The sequence below is a fragment of the Camelina sativa genome, chromosome 7 (assembly GCF_030686135.1).
Source record: "Camelina sativa cultivar CO46 ecotype springtype chromosome 7, ASM3068613v1".
Lineage (NCBI taxonomy): Eukaryota > Viridiplantae > Streptophyta > Magnoliopsida > Brassicales > Brassicaceae > Camelina > Camelina sativa.
This window is the reverse complement of record NC_141886.1, coordinates 25155661-25177606: the sequence shown is the minus strand read 5'-3', so window position 1 is coordinate 25177606 and position 21946 is coordinate 25155661. Positions and strand designations below refer to the sequence as shown.

The window sequence follows — 21946 nt, the reverse complement described above, 5'->3', positions numbered from 1 at the left end:
TAGATATATCAGAGAATTTCCCGTTAGATCTCTTTCTTCTATAGGAATTCTATACCGATTCACAGTATCTTTTCAGGTAACCATCTCAAGAAGAACTTCAGTAATTACATAACACACCATATGATTTTTATCCTGCTGTAGAATACAAAGACCCAAATACAAGCAAATGAATCAACAAGACAAAAAAAAAGACCAGAGTGAAACGTAGAACACAGTTAAAGAGTTAGAGAAAGAAGAGAAACCACTTTTGTTTATATATAATCTTCTTCAACAGACTTTGCTATTGGTCTGCAAAAAGAGTTCTTCGCCTTCCTGACTTTGCTTGCAGACGGCTAGTCTCTGCATGTACGACTTCACTAACCAGATCCTTGAAGAGAAGCCTCTCCACATCCAGCACCAACCCTGAGATTTCTCCACTGAAGTCTGCCCAGTTCCCAGATCGAATCGTCACATCTTCAGCAAGTATATTTTTCAAGAAGTCATCTTCTTCCTCCAATAAGAAGCTTTCTGATCTCTTTGTGGCTTGCTTTTGCAGTGTTTCTACCGCTGAACACAGTTCTTTCAGTAATTGTTGCGCACTCACGGCTTTCTTAGTCATCTTAGCAGATGACTTCATCAATGGATTCGTTGTGGCTTCAACTGAAGCTAGTTTCTCCACCAGAATCTCATTAACGGTGTCAAACACAAGTTTGCGGTTGAGCTTCTCATTTTTCAGAACCTTACTTTCCTCTTTGTGTAAATGCATAGTGCTGCTTCCCTTTGTCTGCTCAAGAACAAAGAACAGCTCAGGATTGATTGGGTGGCCAGAAGGGTGTAGTTGAAACGTTGTCAATCCTGAGCCAAGGTCTCTGAGGAGAAGACCCGAGGCTAATAGAATCTCAGAGATGTATCTATGATCAGTGGTAGGATCCGGGTTCTCACAGAGCGATGCAATATAATCTTGGCTGGCTTCATCATGGTTAGAGTTCAGTCGTCTGAGCTTTTGAACCAAGTGTTCAACATTCTGAAGCTTCTTACGGTTTATCTCTGGCGAAAAGCTTGATGTGGTTTCTGAGAAACTGTAAGCTGGATTCCACTGGTCCTCACAATGTTCATCACCAAAGTCATCCGCTACGTTACCTATCACATGATCAGTTCTGGGTCAAAACTTTACCACACTAAACAAGCTACAGACATATGTAGTTAACCCTGGTCATAGAATCTTAAAGTGACACTGATGTTTGCAAGTTTCTTATCCATGCCAATATTCTCAGAGGTTGATGACCACGCAGACACTAGAGATAGAATCTTTTGTTACCTTGTGTCTTCACGGGTGATGGTTCAATCTCTCTGTACGTTGAAGCGTCGAGAACAGAAATAGGACTTGGATGTTCCAAAGCAACTACTGAAAGCTTCGCTGACAATCCATCCTCACTAAACCTTGGACTAGATTTCTGCAAACGCAAAACAAAACTTGTGAGAACTAAGTGACAAACTTTTGACACCTAGAAGTTAGAAATACAAATGAGAGTCAGAACTCACATTCTGCATTAAGTTCGAGACTACAGCTTTGGCTGCCTCGATTACAGATGGACTTTTACCACCATCGGCTTCAGTAGCTTTATCTACACAAGAAGAGGCTTCTGTTTCGGATTGAGTACAAACATCATTACTTGACGTCCTAGATTCATTGCTTGCTTGACTTTGGTCATCATTTTGCTGCAAACTCTTCCGAGCCTTGGGTCTACGTTTGCCACCAGGAGAAGTAGATTCCACAAGTTGTTGGTTTGACGGTTTCCTCGATTTGCTAGAATCAGGAGGGGTTGGTGGCCGTGAACGTTTATCATACTCAAGCTTCTTCTGCTGTAATCTTGGACTTACAGATCCTGAACTCTTTGAAGTACTTTCTTTGGAAACCTGCTGAGGCCTTTTTGAAGTAGACCGCACACTTCTGCTGTCAGATTTCTTATCGAAAGAACTGGTAAAGGTATCACCTCTTCGGTTTACAGGACTACGATCTTTTGTCACCCGTTTATTACTTGCTGAAGTTTCTTTATCACCAGGTTTTTCTCTACGGATCTTATTGAGGACAGATAGGCTGTGAATGGGAATAAGGGATGACGCAGGAATACCAGCCTTTTCAACAAGCTTGGCAGGTTTCATAATCACAATCGGGGATTGATATACCTGGTTAGCTGAAGATGAAGAAGACTGGACTCTCGTTATGGATGGCATTGCATGGTTGGAAGTTGCAGAACTTTCTCTTTCATAATCCTTTTGAGCTGCAACGTTTGAGGATTGTAGTTGTTTCTCAGTATCCAGGAAACCCTTTGACTGCATAGACTCTAATATTTGTTTAAGAGCTCGCAGATCTTTTCCCGAATGTTTGAACTCAAGCTCATTCAATCTACGCTCCATTTCACTGTACACTGTAGGAGAAAAATTAGGTGCCTCATACGGCTTTGCTTTCACAGGCATGCTAGCTTGCTTTTGCAAAACTCGGTTTCTATCAGCTTGTTTCCATGGAGCTGGTTCAATGGGGAATCTTGTATTTGATAGAGGTTTCATAACAAAATCAGAGTTTCTCCATCTTGGAGAAGCCGGGTCCTTCCCCAAGCTTCTTGGTGAGCTAGGAGAAAAACGGATAGCACGGTTCAGATTTTTCTCCCTCAATGATCTTGAAAATGGATCGTCGTTTTGATCAGAGGTGCTGGTTTTGTTCAAACCAAACTGATGAATGTCTCTACCCAATGGAGATCCTGGCAATGTCTCCAATCCCATGAGCTTTGCAACAACACTGGGAGGCCGTTTCTTGCTGCTGCTTGAACAGCTTTCACTGAAACTTTCAGAAAGCTTACTTGATCTAGGATCAACACCAGAGTTTTGCATCACTTGTTCTCTACTATCCAGTGAAAGCCTAGGCAACTCTTTTAGCTTCTGTCTGGATTTCAGCGTATCATGAGAATCAACTGAGTAGCGAGGTGCATCTTTCTTACCAGTCTCGTTATAATGTTGAGATGTTTCTCTAAGTTTTGCAAGAACTCTGAAGGACTCATTGAGATCCGCGGGAGTTGATTGCTTCAAACCATAAGGCCTTGGAGAATCCTCTCGTCTACTGTGTCTAACTACTTCTTCTCTTGTCATTGGAGTCTTAATCAAAAGCCCTCTGGCTTCTCTGTACATTGAGTCTCTCACAACATCTCTAAGGTCAAGTCCCAGATGTGAAAACCCATTACCTTCAGTCATCTCAGGATCACTTGTAGGAGATTCTGGAAAATTGGCTCGGTCATAGGCAGAAGAAGCTTCAGGTAGAACTCCTCTGTTGAACTCAGAAGAAGATGGGGAGGACGAGCATGAAGATGAAAAAGAAACCCTCGATGATTCTGTCGAAACCCTTTGCTTCTCTTTCACATTCCCACCAGTGTTCGAGTCCTGATACTGAATTGCAAAAACCCTTAGGATCTTATTTATAGAAACCCTCGTGTATATATATGTTTGACAAGAGAAGCAACTTACAGTTTCTTTTTGCTGATAAATTGTATCAACAGATTCTCTCTCGTCGTTGATGCTATTAGCATTTCCACTACCTGCAACAAGCACAAAAAACAAGCATGAGCATCATATCCAAACTCTCAAACAAGGAACACCCCGATGATGCATTCATAGAAATCATTAATTAAAAAAACCTATACGTACCAGTTAGTCAAACTTGAATTTATCACATTTGGTTGGAAACTTCATGAGCCTAAGGTTAATAAAAGTCAAAATCTACCAAGAAAAAACTGGCCAGAAGGGAAACTAAATCTAACCAAAAAATCCGGCAGATCAACACAACTGAGAAAGAAAGAAAAACAACCAGAACTTAGATCTCTGAGACTGTAACAAGACCTGGTTAATAAAAGAATCACTACATTGGCAGATGCAGAGCCAAAAAAAAAAAAAAAAAAAAGAGAAGAACATACAAAAGAAAAAGTAAAAGACATGGATTAAGAATTTACACACATGTTGTAACCACATACAAGTCAACGACTACGAGACACGAGATCAGAAGAGAGTGTTTAAATTATCACAAAAAAATCAATATAAATAAATATTTTACCTAAAGTAAGGCTTTTTCGCCGGCCAGTGAGAACATGGTGACGATCAAAGATTTGAAAAATCCCATTCATACAACCAATTTGCTTCTGCAGATCTGCAGCACTATCATCTGCCAATGAATGCAGAAGCTTCGCAGCCATTTTTCTATACAGTCACAAAACAGCCAATCCTCCGGCGCCGGAACCTTTATACAGAAAGATTCAAAAAGACTTCTCTTTTCTTTTCTTACTTTTTGGCTTTGAAAGCTTTCTTTCTTCTGTGATGATTGATTCCCAAAAAACCCAAACTTTTTGGCCTCAATGATGTGTTTGCAATAATATGATGGAAGAGATCACTTTAAAAAAAAGGTCTTTCTTTTCTATCTATCTCCATCATCAAACAGTAACCACCATTAAAACTCTATAACGAGAATGACGCACCTTCCATATTCATATAACTCCAAAATCATAGCCTTTCTCTTTGTAGAAAAAGAAAAAAAAAAACTTGAAACCCGTTTAAGATTTCACAAATCACACAACCCCCTCCCCATTGTAAATTCTTCAGCTTAATTAAAGCTCAAAAAACCGCTAATTCACCCCCTAAACTAAAAATCTAATCTAAAGTCCCACCACTACCAGCAAGCAAACCTACGGATCTAAAAAAAGGAAATAAAGTTTCCACCTTTATACAAACCTTAAGATTCCCAGATTCACTGAAGACAAAACGAAAAGGAGAAAAGATAAAAACCCTTTTGGTAATTTAGATCCAATCTTCAATAAACTAAATGATAAAGAACAAAAAAAAAAAAAAAAAAAAAAAAAAAACACAAACTAGAACATGTGTGACCCTTTTGTCTGAAAAAAACAGTCCTAAAACACAGAATGTGAATCTAGAGAACCAGTGAAATGAAAAGAGTTGCAGAAGCAGAGCAACCGCCAACCAAATGAAGAAGAGGAAGGAGAAAGAAAGAAGAAGTAAAAAGGGATTAAAGAAAGGAAAGGAACAAAAGAATCTCTTCACAGATCCAAGAGAGAGAGACTAAATGTTCCTCTGTTTTGTACTCACTCACTCCCTGCTAACTGCTCAGAGAGAACAAACCGGCAAATTCAGCCACATATTGGGATTTTTTTGGAATTTGTATGGTTTCTTTTCTTTTTTTTTCTTTCTAATTTAATAAAATGTAGAAAGCCAAGAGAAAGAAAGAAAAAAAACAGTTATCTTAATTTATTTATCAGATAGTAGTATTAAAACAAAAACAATAAAAGAGACATTGTGTGTGGAGGTACAGAGGCTCTCCATCTCACGAAAGCATGTGAGAGAGAGTGGATCTTGTTTTTACTTCTATACATACATGTGACTCTCTGTCAGGTCATCGACATATCCAGAGAATGATTTCATTTTTTTAGTTCTACTCTCTTTTTTTTTTTTTCTGTCACCAAATTAATATATGTTTCTAAAAGATCCTGGATTTGAAACTTGAAATACAAATTATCATACTAATCTTTGCTTCATTGTCACCCCAAATACAAATTTTCACGTAAGTATATATATTATAGTCATCTTGGTGAGGTTTATTTGCAATGAGTTATTTTGTTTTCCTATTGGAAAAAAAAAATGTCGGCAAGTTAGAACTAGACAATATATGTTACAAACAGACGTTAATTCTTGACTTTTTTTTTTTATCACCTGACAAAACTAGTGTTAAAATAAAGATTACGGCAGATAATTCAACATGAAATCTATACAAAAATGTATGCTTTACGATCTATAAATTTTCAATCTATTTGGTGAACACTAGATAAAAGCACTTTCACCACCATTGAAATGAAATGTAGTTTAATACCAAAGTTAGATACAGTACGTGAAAGAAACTTGTTAGAGATATATCACAATGTTGGTCTTTAATATTTGCCGGTAAGGTCACGGCTCTACAGTAAAATACCATCCGCTTAGGTAGGGAAACCCCAAAAACAAACAAAAAATAAAAGCATAACCAAGTACATTTTCACTAAGTTATATATATATCTGTCATAAAAAAACTATAGTCATTTTCTGCTTCTTTATATATCAAACGAAGACTTGTCATTTCGTTGTTCCCTTTTTTTGCTTTATAGTGTCTCTTCTCACGTCGAGATGTACCACCCCGAGTTTTCTCATATCACCTTATTCTTGTTGTTCTTTTTCTTGTCATTTTCGACTCATTACTCATAAAAATTGACAACCACATACATTTTATGTTTAACTTTTCTTTCTCCAATTCAACTAATTACTTTCGTATTCGTAGGTGCAGCATAAACCAACTATATATAGAGCCTAGTAGACTAGTACGAATTAGTTAGCAGTAATTTCTCCAACTCCAAGTACTAAAAAATAAACTATAATGGTTATCAAAAGCACAAAAATAATTAGTAAAAAGCATTGGTTTCATCATTTATATTTTAATAAGAATGTTCTTGATTTGTTATAATCTAGTTTGGAGCCACGAAAAGAACAAAAAGATTAGGTGTCTGTCTCGAGCTTCAAAGTTGCCAACAATGTTTATTTTTTTGATCATAGCGATAGTGGAACTCTTTCTTTTTGCATGGAAGTTTTTAAAAGCAATATTGAGGTATAAAATAGCTGATATTAAAGGTATAGTAAGTAAAGAAACTAATGGTTGTGTGTGTGTACTTACAAAAAGAATACTACAATGCTTTTAGTAGTTGACTTGCCGACAAGGATTATTGGACTTTTTAAATACCTGATATCTAAGTTGTATTTTCGTATTATACTACTATACTAGTATATTTTAATTTTGACCAATTGTCGTACTATACAATGCTTACCGAAATTGCATTTTCCCCCAAGGAAATGGTACAAGAAACATCTATAAAAAAAAACGTTTGGTAAATATTAGACAGACGTCAACAAAATTGGTTATTAATTAATGAGAGAAATAACTAGGGGTTGGTAATATAGCAATTTTAAATAAATCATGTCTCGTGTATTTCTCTCTCCACTTTCTTTAGCATTTACTCTTTGTCGTTGGATCCAAACGTATAGACATATCCCTTTTATCTTTTTTAATGTATAGATGTATCATGTATCCATGGTATCACATTTAACAGTTTTCCAAAGCTACACGTATATTATAATTTATACAGTATGTAAAGTTTAATACTTGCATAATGCAAGTAAAGTTAAAGTGGTCGTTGGTCAAAGATCAAGAAATGCTCAATCATCGAGGCACATGGTTTCACGCCGTTAATGATTTGTCAAAAACTTGTAATCACTCGGATTTTTGTCTCTTTTAAAGTTGTAATCCACAGTATTGTTGATCATGGTTCTTGCATTAAACTATCATTTACACAGACCAATGTCAAACGTAATCTTTATAGTTGGTGAAAAAAATGCATGAAAGATTAAAATTACAATGCGAGAGAGAGACCAAAAGAAACAAAAATCATTATTTGGTCCTACTCAATTGGCACATCATAGTCCCCAAATAAAGCAAAACTTAATGCTAAAGAGAAACAGAGACTCGTTTATTTTGTGAAGTGTTTTAGTAAGCCAAAGGCCCAAAGTTAATGCCTTTAAAACTAAGTTCCACCTGTAAAGTTTTCTTCAAATGTAATTACTCTGTTTACGTGCGTGTGTTTGCTTTGTCCAAATCAGATTATAAATCTGGTGATTTTGTGTGATGTGTGAATTTTTTTTTAAAAAGGAAAAAGTAAACAAGGCATTTCTATTGCTTGCAAATTGAAACCAACTACAAGGAAATATCACCAGAGGAAAAGCTGTTTGTATTGCAGAGTTTCCAAATACAAAAACAAGAAACAAAAGACCTCAAATCAAATGTTAGCTTCTTCTACTCATCATTCATTTTCTTCTACTTTGCTTCTAAACCAAATTCTATCTTCAGCTACTACTTACTGTACAACCTCCCAAAAAGATCCTTCCAGTTGTTTATATTTTCACGATTGCGGTTGTTTCCCTGCGTTTGCATCTTCTGCAGCAGCTGCTCCCTCATCTGTTTCAATCCAAAGAATGAGTTAGACTTATTACCCAATTGTTAAGACTTAATCATTTTTGTTCATGAATCACCTTGCTTTTGTGGCGATGAAGCTCCTCCAGGATCAGCTTTAGCAGCATCTGTTGAAATCTCATTTCTCAGTGGCTCTACATTCGCCTGATCATGAGTATCTGGCAATGGTTCCGTGTTCACAATCCCCTGCAAAAGTATTCAGTATATAACGTCTGATAAGAAACAGCATCATTCCAAATAGCTGAAGCTATTGTGGATAATGAATGTCACACCGTATCGAGTTGAGAAGCATCTTGATCTTTGACATCAGAGTTAACAGTAGCGGTTCCTGCCTCCTGTGGTCCCGCCATGTTTACATTAGCATGGATAGTGTCAATCATGGGTGTGTCCGTATCATTTGAATCTGCAACCTTCTTGTTAGCATCATCAGAAGGATCAGCTTGTTGGCTACTACCAGCTGAATCCTTGCCCAAAGTTCTTAGTATCTTTGCTCTATGATCAAAATCTCCATAAGATGTAGCAGGCCTTTTACTGTTAACAACCACAAATCAACCATGTTTGTGAGGTAATGGGCCAAAAGAGATAATATAACCTGAGAATAATAACTAACACTTGCCTGTTACTAAAGCTAGGATCTGCCATTTGAACAGAGCTGTGTTTGTTTGAAATCAAAACACCACGAAGAACCTTTCCATCAATAATTGTTTCTATAGTGTAACCATGAGGGCTATTTTCTGTAACCCTGGCTTGAAACATTGTTTTTCTTTGGCCAATCGAGCCAATGTTCAAAGGGACAATCTCTCTTCCTACAATAAAACCATATTAGAATAAATGCTACATTTTATGTTCTCAATCTAATATTTTTAGCGGAGGAGTTCGTGTTAGCACACCTTGGTCAGTGTTGGCTCTGGTCACAGCTAATTTCTGCCCTTGGCATTTTAGCTTCATTTGTTTCCTAAGAGACAAACTCCCTAGATTTTGATCAAACCGGGCATCGTATCCACCTTCTACTAACCCATAAGCAAAGAAGATTAGGAGAATAATTAGCAAATTTGATGTAACCACTACAGAATATTAGCTACAGATACCAAAGGATCGGAGTAAAACTGAAAGGCCGTAACAAACCTGTGTGTAAATAGTAAATGTCATCCAACGCCTCAAGATTCTTATTGCATCCACCAAGAAAGAAAAACGAACCAGGTTTATAAGGATCTAAACAAACCGCTGCACAAGAGAATCTAGCAGATGGCCCTTCTTCCATGGCAACTACCTTGGACCATACACCCGTTTCTTCAAAGAAAAACCAACGGCATGTCATTATGATAACAGAGACTAATGAGAATTAAAGGCTTGTCATTAATGAAGGTCGTGGTTACATACCCAAATCAAGGACATGTAGATCATCGTAAAGATTCTGTGAATCCGTAAACCCTCCAAAAACAAATAAGTTCCTCTCAAGTGCAACAGTTACATGACCGGCTCGAGGTGTTAACAACTGTCCTGAAGTATTCAATTCCTTCCATACAAATTTATCTGCAAATACAGAGCCAGTATATCAGAAGACATACATACACACAACACGTAAAGAATGCTTTATCTACCTGTATCAAGGACATGAACATCGGAGAGATAATAGTCATCCAAATCTTCACCCCCGACTACGATGATTTTGTTCTTCCACGTTGAGCAAGTGTGGCTATCTCGTGCAGAGGGGGGTTTCCCGTTTGTTATAGCACGTTTCCACACAAAAGTTTCTAACAAGATTAAAGCCGGTTCAGTTACATGCATACCTTCATGGAATTGACAACAACTTTTTCTAATCCAAAAAAAACAGATAAGAGTAATGCACATTGTGGCTAACAGAAACCAACATCCAATCTGTATGTCAATGCTCACACAAAGGCTCATTCTCAAATTCCATATCAGTTAAATCATAAATGCTATATGAATAGGACTAACATGGAAGTTAAAAAGTAGCCTGAGCCGTATACCTGTGTTAAGTATATAAAGGTCATTATAGAAAACTTCATCATCAGAATCGGGAGATTTCCCACAGCCACCAAATATGAAAAGACGTTTGTCAATTAGCGCCGCACTATGAGCCTCTCTTGCTCCAGGTTCTTCGCCTCTAATATCCGGGCATATCCAAGTATGTGAAGCTACCACACACACACACACACAAAAACTCAAAATCCTCAAACCAGGAACAGTTAGACAAACAAGCAATTTCTTGATCTATCTAGACAAAGATGGAAGAGCTTACAAGTATCTAGAATGTGCAGATCCTTGAGGTACTTGGTCCCATCAGTACCACCAAACACAAAAAGGTTATCCCCGACTGTAGTACAGCTGTGACTGTCCCTCGGGCAAGGTGGTACGCCACTGATTACAGGCTGAGTCCAAATCTGCGTTTCTGCAACAAAATTGCCACTAATGAGAACAATGAAGATTTTGAAAACAGGACTACAAGTAAAGTAACCACAAAACAGTCATTCCCAACAAACGAAAAAAAAAAAACAAATCTTCAAGTACAGTATGACAAGGAAAGAAACAGTAGAGATGCACTAAAGAACAAAGATCAAGATTTGAAAACAAAATAGGATAATGGGGTCTACCGCACGAATGAGACAAACTCTACAAATCGAACAAAATCATGGCTACAGAGATCAATCAAAAGGTTGAGACTTTTTTTGAAAAAAGCCGACTTTTTTTTTGAGGGAGCTAGCGCTACTAACCAGCGTCGAAGACATGAACTTGATTGGTTAAGCAACCATCTCGACCAAAACCACCGAATACGTAGAGAAATCTACCTCCTTTAACGGCGTTACAAGTGTGCCCCCATCTCTTCCCGGGCCCGGCACCGAGACCCACTTGTCTGACCCTCTCCCACCTCATTTTCTTGCAAGAAAGATCCTTCCTTTGCGTTGCGTTGCGTTGAGAAAGTGCGGGAAAATTAAGGGTTTTTTGGAAAAAAAAAAAGAAAGGAGATTTTATAAAATTGAAAGACAAAGAGGAAATCCAAAAATCACAAAATGATTCTTTAATGCTAATGGCCGATACAGAAGATTTTTACAAAGGTAGGTGCTTCCTTTTGCTTTTAGGTTTTTCTAACAATGGTAACCGCAAAAGATGAAGATTAAAAATAAAAAAGGAATCTTTACCGAAATTAAATCGACGTTACTGAATAGTAATTTATAATGGACTGAATCGTGTGATAAACGTAGCTTCTTTACCTTTTCTTTTTTTTTTTTTTTTAATGTTGCAACTTTTTATTATATCTGTTAAACGAAGCCATTAAATCTAACGAGTAAGATGTCAACAACAACAGCAAAATTAACCAATGAGTAATTTTTGTTGCCATCAAGTCTGTCTGTGTGTCCAATAGAAATTATCAAATGCTATAATCATCAAATGGTTTCCTTTTTTAAAAAGGCTTTAGGTGTGTCAGTTTTAAAGGAATAAAGAATTCATTGTTTTGTTCTGTGTAATCTTTGTGATTGACGTCAAATGAATACAATATCTTTGGTGATTAGACTTGAAATAAATGTCAAGACAATAACCTTGAGATAATCTACAATGTTCAATTATAAAGTTCCAATTATTGACGAGAAGAAATAAAAGTAGCTTACGTTGGAACCAAAGTTACCAAACCCATCAAACTGATCTCTTGGTTTTCAATTAACACACCAACACACTCCAAAAGTCTACCACTCACACACCAAACGATAAAAATGAGTACTAAACAAAATTTAACATAACTAGCTAGTCTTAACATAACTAGTATGATGATGAGGTAATTGGTTCAATGGAGAAAGTAAATGACCAGTCAGTATCAGAATCGGCCTTTCCTTATCCTTGCCCACGCCATCGCTGCAACCACAACTCCTCCCATCTGACCCGAGCTTGATGCCATACTGTTAATTTCCCCCTGCATTCCCGAAAAGTTGGTCTGGTTAAGAGATAGTCATATTATTTCAAAGCAAATGTGCATTAGATTCTCATGAGATAATAGTATAATATAATACACACCTCCAGAATCGGTAACATGTTGAGTCCTAAGTGTAAAATTCCCTGAAGATTAAAGAGTGAGAATCTTTTAGTTGATTCAGAAGAGTTTCACTCATTATGACTAGTATGAAGAGAGTACTTACAGTCATTACAGGCGCTCGGAGCATCAACCCAAAGTATGTAGTAACTTTTGGGTAGAGAAACATATCGAGCAGCGTGATGGCATACACAGGTCCTTCAGCACCCTGTACCAAATACGAAAGAGTTTACCTCACCGACATTTGTCTCACTCTCTATATATCAACTGAAGATTCCAGTCTGTTCATGCTCAGATGAAGTCGTTTAACTAGATGAGTAAAAAACATACCAGCTGCGAAATGGGGAGGTTTGATTGATCCTCAATGACAACTCCTTCACCCTGCATGATTGACCAACCAATGTCGGAGGTAAGGTATTTTGTCTAAACCTCATAACTCCGTGTATCGCATATAACGTGTACTTCAAATGAACTGGAAAAAGGATCAATGGAAAAACTACTAATCTGTGAACCTAGCATGATTTGAAATTAAGGAAACTATGCTGGTCCTCTTTATATACCTTGAGTGTAGCCAAGATAGCATGCGGTGTCAAGAAGAAAATGGAGCCACCAAGTGCTCCAGCAAAGTACAGCTTCAAAAGGTAGAACGGCCCCAAGGTTCTTGCAATCTAAGAACAATGGGTTTAAGAGATAAAGATACATAGGTAGCAAATCTTCCAAAAAGAACCAACTCAATATCTGTCTAAAGATCGGACGTTTCTTCCTAAAGTTACATGAGAGGAATAAGTATTGTGAATATGTCCTCCAGTCAAATGTAAGTGGCCAGTTTAAAGGAAACAAATGAATGCATTTCCCATCTTATTTACTATAAAAGAAAAGAGTCGATACTCTGGTTCCGAAGTAGTAGATTCCAATCATGTTGAAGATGATATGACTGGTTCCAATATGACTAAAGCCCGAAGTTATGAGCGTGTGTATACGTCCAGACGCAAAACTGTACGTCGATAGCTGCCCAAATATCAAGGTTAATGATACCAAAGATCGACCAAATCCAAGAGAAGAAAAAAAAGTTCAGAGTTATGAGGTTAGACCACAAAATTTTTAGCCATCCACTCTCTGTCCTCGCCTGAAACCCACCACATTGTAAATACAGCAGCATTCGCTATGATCAACCCAAAAACTACACCATTAGCTCCATTAAACCAAGACTTCCTGCCATATTTGAATTGTTTAGTATCCACAAAACCAACATCAGATGGAGCAGGCGAAGAATTTTAAGATTTGTGATGTTATTTCTATATATGGAGAACAGTTTCTTAAAGGAGAAGGTCTGAACAGTATCGACCTGACATCAAATGAGCGTTAAGCTGACCAAATCAAGAACTAGACAGAAATGGGAAAAAGCAAATAAAGCCTACTAATTTCTCATCTTCTCATCTAAATTCTCATTCATGTCCTTGTCTAGGAAGAGCCAAAACACATTTTTACCAGAAAAGCTAATGAGAGTTGTGTAAAAAAGGTCGATGATTTACCAATTAAGCTCTGTCTAAACCCTAAATCAAAACCAGAAATTTCATCCACAAGAGAAGTTTATCTCAGAAAAAAGTAGATTACGTAGCTAACGAGAAGCAAATATAGCTACAGTGTAAAGCATGAGGATCATAGAGCAAGGGAACTCAGAAATTTCAGAACTTTTCAATAGAAAGGTTTGAACTTTAACTATGAAACCCATTCAAAATCACAAAAGGGAGACGAAAAAGAGACAATACCATCCACGCTTTTGAAACCCAGTAAAACCCTTAGACTCGAATCCAACACTAGGAAGCTCAGAACTGAAGAACCCAACTCTAGATTCCAAAACATTCCCGATTTTGAGCTTTAGATTGGTGTTTCCGAACGTGCTTGTGAAGAAGCCATGAACTTTCTCCGATCGCGATAGAGAAGGAACAAAGCGACGATTGATCAAAGAAGAAGAAGATGAGCTGAGGCAAGAAGGAGGAAGATGGCTCAGGAAATGGCGGCGACTCTGGCTTGGCTGCTTCTTCACCAGTTTGGTCAGAAGAGAAGAAGAAGAAGAAGAAGAAGAAGAAGAACCAACGACGAAGACCCTGCGAGAGAAAATCGCATGCATTTTTTTCAACTCTTTTTCTCGGATTGTAGTATCAAATTTTTACCAATTGCAATGCATGAACTTTATGTATTTGTCACGAGGTATGTATGTATGTTAAAAACGTCACCTTTTTTTTAGTGTAATGAAAAGTGACGTCACTAGATATTAGTAAACTATAAATTTAACAACTTTTTTTTGTAAGGTTTCATATTCCCGTTTAGGAATTTTGTTATAACAAAAAAAAAAAAAAAAAAATTGAAAATATGCATTAAACTCGTGACGAATATTATACTACATTGATCATTGCAATTGGTAAAAATTTGATACTACATTCGGAAAAATCTCACCAACTACAAAACCATAGATTAGTAGATTTAACACATGATCAATGACATAGTAAATTATATCCTTTGGTTCAGTTCTTTACTCTTAAGTTACTTTGGAGAGGTCATGGGTGCAAATAAGTTCAGCTGTTCTGATTTTGTATTTTTGGTTCTTTTACAACACACTCCAAAATTCTACCACTCAAAGCCGAAGTTTCCAAAATGTGCAGCCCAAACGATAAAAATAGTAATAATAAGCTCATTGTCACAAAGTTTAACATAACCAGTATAATGATCAGGTCAAATGAATCTTTTGCAGCAAGTCCAAGGTTTGATGGAGAAAGTAGCATAATCAATCACTAGCAGAATGGACCTTTCCTTAACCGTGCCCACGCCATGACTGCAACTACAGCTCCACCCAACTGACTCGAACTTGAGGAGACATTGTTCTGTTTCCCCTGCATTTTCCAAAAATGTTGATCTTGTTTTAGTAAGATGCATAGTCAAATTGTCTCAAAGCAAAATGTGGAATAGATTCTCTGATCATACACACACACACCTCAAGCATCGTTATCATGTCGACTCCTAAAAATAAGATTCCCTGAAGATTTGAAAAAGTGAGAGTTTTTAGATATGATTCAGAAGAGTTTCACTCATTCTGACGAGTATGTAGAGAGTCCTTACCGCCAATACAGGCACACGGATCACCAACCCAAAGTATGTAGTAAGTTTTGGGTAGATAAACATATCGAGAAGCGCGATGGCAAACACAGGTCCATCAGCACCCTGTACAAAAAAAATGGAAAGAGTTTGACAATCCAAAAGATGAACGTGTGTTCATGCTTTTACAAAATCATTTAACCGGATGAGTAAAAATAAACATACCTGATGCACAATGGGGACTTTTGCTTGATGTTTAGGGGCAACTCCTTTGCCCTGTATGAATTTATGATTGACCAAACCAATAACGATTAACGAAGGTAATGCATTTCGTCTAAACCACACAATTATTCCACGCAACACTTCAAATGAATTGGAAAAACTACTAATCTGTGGACCTAGCATGATTGGGAAAATGAGAAAACTATGCTTGTTGCTTTATACCTTGAGTGACCTAACAGAGAGAGCATGATTACTCAAGAAGAAAATAGAGCTACCAAGTGTTCCAGCAAAGTACAGCTTCAAAAGGTAGCGCGGCCCCAAGGTTTTTGCAATCTAAGAACAATGGGGTATAAAAAGTTTCAAAAGAACGAACTAAGGACGTTGCTTATACAGTCACATGAGCGAGATTAAGTGCAAGTAGCAAGTTGATAGGAAGCAAATGAAAGCATTTCTCATCTCATTTTCGAAAACAGAATATATATATATATAGAAACCTTTTTTCAATGGAAACAAGGAAAAAAGTCATACTCTGGTTCCGAAGTAGCAAAGTCCAATCATGTTCAAGAGGATTTGACTGGTTCCAACATTAGTGAACCCCGAAGTGAGCAGCGTGTGTATGCGTCCAGTAAATAAAATGTACTTTGATAACTGCCCAAATGCATATATCATGGTTAAAATCAAACTAAAGATCCACCAAATCCAAAGTTTAGCAGTAGTACTTGAGATTTATATTAAACAAAAAAAAAAGATATGAACTTTGAGGTCAGACCATAAAGTTTTTCATCACCCACTCTCTGTTCCTTGGCTGAAACCCGCCACATAGTAAATACAGCAGCATTAGCTATTATCAACCCGAAAACCACACCATTAGCTCCATTAAACCAAGACTTCCTGCCAGAGGAAAAATTCAAAAGTAAAAAAAAACCAATGAATTAAAGAAAGTGTTACTTCTTTTTATCTGGAGAACAATTTTATAAAGGATAAGGTCTAAACAGTGTCGAGGTGCTGCTAGATCTATAATCTATAAAGAGAAAAGCATCAAAAGAGCTTTGAGCTGCTCAAATCAAGAAGTACACGGAAATGGCAAAAAAAGCTAGAAAAGCATTAATTTCTCATCCTCTTTTCTTGAATCCTGACATTTCTTTTTTTCTTGGAAGAGCCAAAGCACAATTGACCAGAAAAAAGAAAAAAGAAGCTAAGGGATCAAGAAAGATGTGAAACATTGGTAGATAATTAACCACATAATCTCTGCATAACCCCTAAAATAAATCAAACCTGAGGGATCTTAAATACAGGGGAAAACAAAATTCGATTATTTTCCAGAAAGATTTAAACTTTACTTGGAAACAGCTTAAAACCACAAAGAGGGAGACGAAAAGAGACAATACCATCCACGCTTTTGAAACCCAGTAAAACCCTTTGACTCAAATCCAACACTAGGAAGCTCAGAACTGAAGAACCGAACTCTAGATCCCAAAACATTTCCCAATTTGTGCTTAAGATTGGTGTTTCCCAACGTACTGGCGAATGAACCATGAACTTTCTTTGGTCGGGGTAGAAGAGAAGGAACAAATCGGGTAGCCCAAGAAGAAGAAGAAGATGAAGAAGAAGAGAGACCAGAAGGAAGAAGATGACTCAAGAAACGGCGACTCTGGTTCGGCTGCTTCGTCACCAGTTTGGTTACCTGCGAAGAAGAGCCAACGAAGACGACCTTGCGAGAGAAAATCGCATACATTTTCCCCTATCTGTTAATTTTCAAATTTGTAGCAAATGGGCGCAAACGCATGAAACTTCTGATTTTTTATTAAATTGTCATGAAGTGTGTGTTTTGTTCAGTTTTTTTTTAGTGCAATAAAAAGTGATGCCACACTAGTACTACCAATAACCAGAAACAGAAACAACTTTCATTTGGAGGTAAAACAAAAGATTCCCTCCGGTTTAGGGAAATTGTAAATTTATAACATTGCTTGCAAATATTACTCATTAAACCAAACAATTAATCCCTCTCAAGAAAAGGGCAAAATCCTACTATAAAATAGTCGGAGCCTTTTTCAAAATAAGATAAAACTTTGAGGATACAAGTATAATTACAATAATCTTAATTTTGTACACAACATCTTCTTCCTCCTCCTTTTTTTGTCCCACTGAGAAGTAAGTGCCTTCAAAGCCGAATTAAAAATGGCTTCAAAGCTTAAAACTTTCATCAATCTCCGTGGCTACCCAATAACCCTATTCAACCAGAATCATCGATCACTATCTTCGCAAATTCTCGCGCCCATCAACCAATCGCAATACAGGAAACGAATCTTGCTCGCGAATCTCCTTCAGAGGTATGGCTTCCCTCCTTCTTCTCTCCAACACTTCCTCTCTAGAAACAATCACCTCTTGAATTCGGATCTAGCAGAAACCGAGACCTCTCTCGGTATCTTGTTATCGTTAAAACTCCCTCAGAAATCACTCGTTTCGTTGATCTGCGATTGCCCGAATGTCCTGCGATCAGAGTTCCTGAGGAAATGGAGAGTTCCTCTCTCGGACTGCGGTAAACACGGGTTCTCTTCTTCCGCGATTAAGAGCGTCCTTGAACATTGTAGTAGAATTGGGATTGGTCCAGATAAGTTTTATGACTGCGTAAGGGTTTTGAAAGGTTTAGGGTTTTGTGATAGTACTGTGAGTAGGATTTTAAGTTCATTCCCTGGTGTTCTATTAGTCAAAGAGGTTGAGATTCTCAGGAAGATTGAGTTTTTAGTTGGAATCGACATTGCTCGAGATAACATTGAGAGGTTCTTTCACGTTTTTCCTGAGGTTTTAGGGATTGGTACTGAGACTAGACTTAAGCCATTGCTTGATGAGTTTATGAAGATGGGGTTTAGTAAAGATGATGTAAAGAAAGAGATTGCTAGAGAACCGAGAGTTCTTGGTTTGGAGTTAGGAGAGCTTCCACGGTGTTTGGAATTGATCAACACATTGAAATGTCGAGAAGTGATCAGAGTTAGTATTCTCAGCGAAGGAGTATTCCGTGCTGGGATTGAAGTGAAACTCAGAGTTGATTGTTTATGCAAATACGGGTTGATTCGTAGAGACGCATTCAAGGTTGTGTGGAAAGAGCCGAGGGTGATCTTATATGAGATAGAGGAGATAGAGAAGATAGAGAAGAAGATTGAGTTTTTAACTAACCGAATGGGGTTTCATATCAATTGCTTAGCTGATGTACCAGAGTATCTAGGGGTTAATCTTCAGAAGCAGATCGTTCCACGGTACAATGTCATTGATTACTTGAAACTGAAAGGCGGGCTTGGTTGTGATATTGGATTGAAAGGTTTGATAAAACCAAGCATGAAGAGATTCTATAATTTATACGTGAAGCCATACCCAGAGTGCGAAAGAATCTTTGGCAAGAGAAAAGAGCATGTCCGAGTGAAAAGCCGACATCCTGCAGGGCTTTGGAAGCTTATGAAGCCGTCTAGCCATCTAACAACAAAGGAAGATGTGGTAAACATGAAGTCCTTTATAGGGTCACTTGCGTAGTATATTTGGTTATCTGCTTGGCAAAAAGGTTTAGCTCTTACCATTGAAAGCTCCCTCACTTTACTACAAGGTGCTCTGAATCGATATGAGTTTGAGGAAACTTACATGAGCTTTGGAATCAGATTTCATGGCTTGATTATTCAAAGGAAAATGCATACTCCTGACGGAAGTTACTGAATAAATTCACTCACTTCTTGTTCTGCATCTTGTGGAGGCAGAAGACATCTACCAAAGTGATAAGCACCAAAATGCATACAATCAATGAGGAGGCACGTGCAGATATAGACAACGAAGTAAAAAGACGAGAGGAGCGCAACAGATTGTAACAACCTTCTCATGTTCTCATGCTTATAGAAATTGTAGTCATCAGTTTGTTAGTGCTTGAATGGAAGTCCGGTACGGCTCCGTGTGACGACCCTAATCACGGGGTCACCAATGAATGTACTCCGACTTAACTGCGGCATGATTCAGGTGTGTGAAGACTGTGATGAGTTAAGTAAAAATGTAAAAGGTTTTGATTGAATCACACTCTGGAGCTGCGATTGTGATGCGGCAAGGTTTCATTTAATATGTAATTTACAATTTTACCTTTATTTAAGAAAAAAAATTGGAAAAAAGCTTAAAAATATTTTATCTATTTTTTATTTGGACAAATAATATTTTATCTTTTTTTATTAGAAAAATAATACCTTATTTAATTAATCAATGTTGATGAATGCCTCAACTTCTAAATGTTGTAAGTTTTATACCTAACACGTGTATTATTACTTGAGAATTACAATTTTGACCTTATAAACAAAGTTTAATAGTATATTAATATATTTATTTTAGATAAAAGTTATAAAACAGGAAAAAAAAAAAAAAAAAAAAAAAAAACACGCAACGTCGTCTTCTTCGTCGTGCTTCTTCTCTAAGAACCTGCTGTGTAGATTTGTGTTCATTTTCTTCACCAAAACCAAAAATTCTAATTAGATTTCATAATAATTCTCCATGGGTTTGTTTTCTCTTTCAATTTGAAGAGGAAAGACACATTCGGAAACTGAAATTTCAGATCTAACAAGTAGACATAAAACAGAAGATAAATATATATGATTGTAGGTATATAGCGATTTGCCCAATTTGAGTTTGGTTTTGTTGTATGGGTATGCCCAATTTTTCCAAAGCTTAAATCTTTGTTAATGTTATTGTCGGTGGTTCTTAATGGAAACAAATCATGAAAATAAAAATTTCTGGGTTTTTGTTTCAGCTTGTGACGGTGATAATTCTGGCAACCTGCGAGTTAAAGTCATGCCTCTTCACCTTCACCATCATCAAAGAATCGTGACCAGAGGAGAAAACGTGTATAAGACCTAGCTATCGTCCTCGTAAGCTACCATCGCCGAGTCAGCACTTCCGATGTGGTCTCCACCGAGTCAAACATTTTTTTTCCTTTTTTATTTTTTCTATTTTATTTAAAACAGAATATTATTTTTAAGGTCAAAACTGTAAGTCTCAAATAATAATACATGTGTTAGGTATAAAACTTACAACATTTAGAAGATGAGGTATTAATCAACATTGATTAATTAAATGAGGTATTATTTTTCTAACCAAAAATGATGGAGTATTATTTGTCCAAATAAAAAATAGATGAGGTATTTTTAAGCTTTTTTCTCAGAAGAAATTAGAAAAATTACTCTACATTGTTTTCACACTCTAAAGGGATGGTATTGGATTCTGATTTATAAAGATTTTTAAAAAATTCAACAAAATCATTAAAAATGAATAAGTGAAAGATTGTTAAAGATTGCTAGATAGTTTTGTTGATTAGTTTTCTAAAATCTTGTAAAATGCTTCCAACAATCTCTGTATATATGTAATATTTTTCATGACTTTATTTTGTAACGAAAATGTTTAAAATCATGAACCAATAACATAATAATTGAATTCATTAACAATCATATATTCTTTTGTTTTAATTGAATAACACACAACTTTTAATGACTTTATAAAAGTCTAAATCTAATAACCCAAATTTGTTAAGATTTTAAATGATTTTTTACAAATCACAAACCTTTTTTTTTTTGGTAAGGGAGAGGAGGTAAACTACCTCCTACACTTTATTAAGAAACGAAAAACAATTACAACCGAACATTACGAGCAACTGAGGTCCCGTTCATGTTCTCCAAAAGCATCAAATGGACCGCATCCGGCCATTCTTCTAACAAGTGAAAACCAAGTGGCAAAGTGAACGCATAGTTAGCTAAACCATCAGCAAAACGATTAGCCTCTCTATACACATGAGTAACCCGGACTAACCAGTCCTTTGTAATAAAGCCATGGCACAACCGTATCAGGAAAGCCAGAGGGTGAGACTCGTTCACCCCGGCTCGAAGAAGACTCACCACCAGCTCAGAATCAACCTCCAACACCACACGCCTCCATCCACGCTCCCAAGCTACCACTAAACCATAATAGACGCCCCACAATTCCGCCAAAGGAGCAGAGCATACCCCAATATTCAAAGCGAAACCGCCCAGCCATTGGCCACTCCCATCCCGGATAACACCCCCCACCGTAGCCCGACCTGGGTTACCCCAGGACGCTATGCAAATCACAAACCAATAACACTGAACTTTAACAGAGTTTAACAAAATTTTGATCTAATAACAACAGATTTTACCTAACATTTAAAGTCTTTAAAACTCTATTCAAATCTCAAACCAATAACCCCCACTAAAACATTGTTTTCTAAAATCATCATCGTCGGATCTTAAACACCATCCGGCTATTTTTTCAGCCACCACTGCCTGCTGTCACCATTATCTTCTCCTTCATCGGCGCCTCTTCATTACTGTTGTCGTGTTTTTGATGCGTTCATGGTCTAATGGGTAAGTTTACTTTTCTCACCAATTTGTTAATTCGAGTTTTAAGGGACTTTTGATCATAAAATTGTAGTAATTGACATTCATTAACAGTTCTTATTAGTCTATAAAACTCTA

The 21946-nt window shown here is 37.0% G+C and overlaps 3 protein-coding genes and 2 pseudogenes across 8 annotated transcripts; 1 reads left to right on the top strand and 4 right to left on the bottom strand.

The window, feature by feature from the left end:
* Positions 1-69: 69 nt before the first annotated feature.
* LOC104702136 (protein LONGIFOLIA 1) lies at positions 70-5470 on the bottom strand. 4 transcript variants are annotated; one of them, XM_087459279.1, is made up of 6 exons: positions 4079-5334; positions 3496-3566; positions 1522-3417; positions 1298-1433; positions 1010-1119; positions 70-958 (listed from the first exon to the last, which is right to left on the bottom strand). In XM_087459279.1, the coding sequence occupies exons 1-6, from the start codon at positions 4215-4217 to the stop codon at positions 281-283; spliced, it is 3030 nt and encodes a 1009-aa protein (XP_087315405.1). In that variant the 5' UTR covers positions 4218-5334; the 3' UTR covers positions 70-280. The 4 variants fall into 4 exon arrangements, with proteins under 4 accessions (XP_087315405.1, XP_010416265.1, XP_087315406.1 ...); XM_010417963.2 differs by having other exon boundaries at positions 70-1119; positions 4079-5470; XM_087459280.1 differs by lacking the exon at positions 4079-5334 and adding an exon at positions 3676-3719 and having other exon boundaries at positions 70-1119.
* Positions 5471-7766: 2296 nt separating this feature from the next.
* LOC104702124 (uncharacterized) lies at positions 7767-11242 on the bottom strand. Its single transcript, XM_087456867.1, has 11 exons — positions 10816-11242; positions 10344-10493; positions 10072-10239; positions 9682-9834; positions 9461-9613; positions 9206-9370; positions 8971-9087; positions 8697-8886; positions 8353-8611; positions 8140-8266; positions 7767-8065 (listed from the first exon to the last, which is right to left on the bottom strand). Exons 1-11 carry the CDS (start codon positions 10973-10975, stop codon positions 8010-8012), a joined length of 1698 nt encoding a protein of 565 aa, XP_087312993.1. The 5' UTR covers positions 10976-11242; the 3' UTR covers positions 7767-8009.
* A 670-nt stretch (positions 11243-11912) lies between these two features.
* On the bottom strand, positions 11913-14257 carry LOC104702122 (rhomboid-like protein 16, chloroplastic). The gene is made up of 8 exons (XM_087458607.1): positions 13895-14257; positions 13217-13337; positions 13014-13133; positions 12686-12793; positions 12456-12506; positions 12232-12333; positions 12110-12151; positions 11913-12008 (listed from the first exon to the last, which is right to left on the bottom strand). Exons 1-8 carry the CDS (start codon positions 14254-14256, stop codon positions 11913-11915), a joined length of 1002 nt encoding a protein of 333 aa, XP_087314733.1. The 5' UTR covers position 14257.
* Positions 14258-14688: 431 nt separating this feature from the next.
* LOC104702121 (rhomboid-like protein 16, chloroplastic) lies at positions 14689-17260 on the bottom strand (annotated as a pseudogene). Its single transcript, XR_015562350.1, has 8 exons — positions 16829-17260; positions 16210-16331; positions 15969-16088; positions 15663-15773; positions 15444-15494; positions 15243-15344; positions 15118-15159; positions 14689-15016 (listed from the first exon to the last, which is right to left on the bottom strand). The product of XR_015562350.1 is annotated as a rhomboid-like protein 16, chloroplastic (transcript).
* A 324-nt stretch (positions 17261-17584) lies between these two features.
* On the top strand, positions 17585-19591 carry LOC104702120 (transcription termination factor MTERF15, mitochondrial pseudogene; annotated as a pseudogene). The gene has a single exon (XR_015562349.1). The product of XR_015562349.1 is annotated as a transcription termination factor MTERF15, mitochondrial pseudogene (transcript).
* The last annotated feature ends 2355 nt before the right edge of the window (positions 19592-21946 follow it).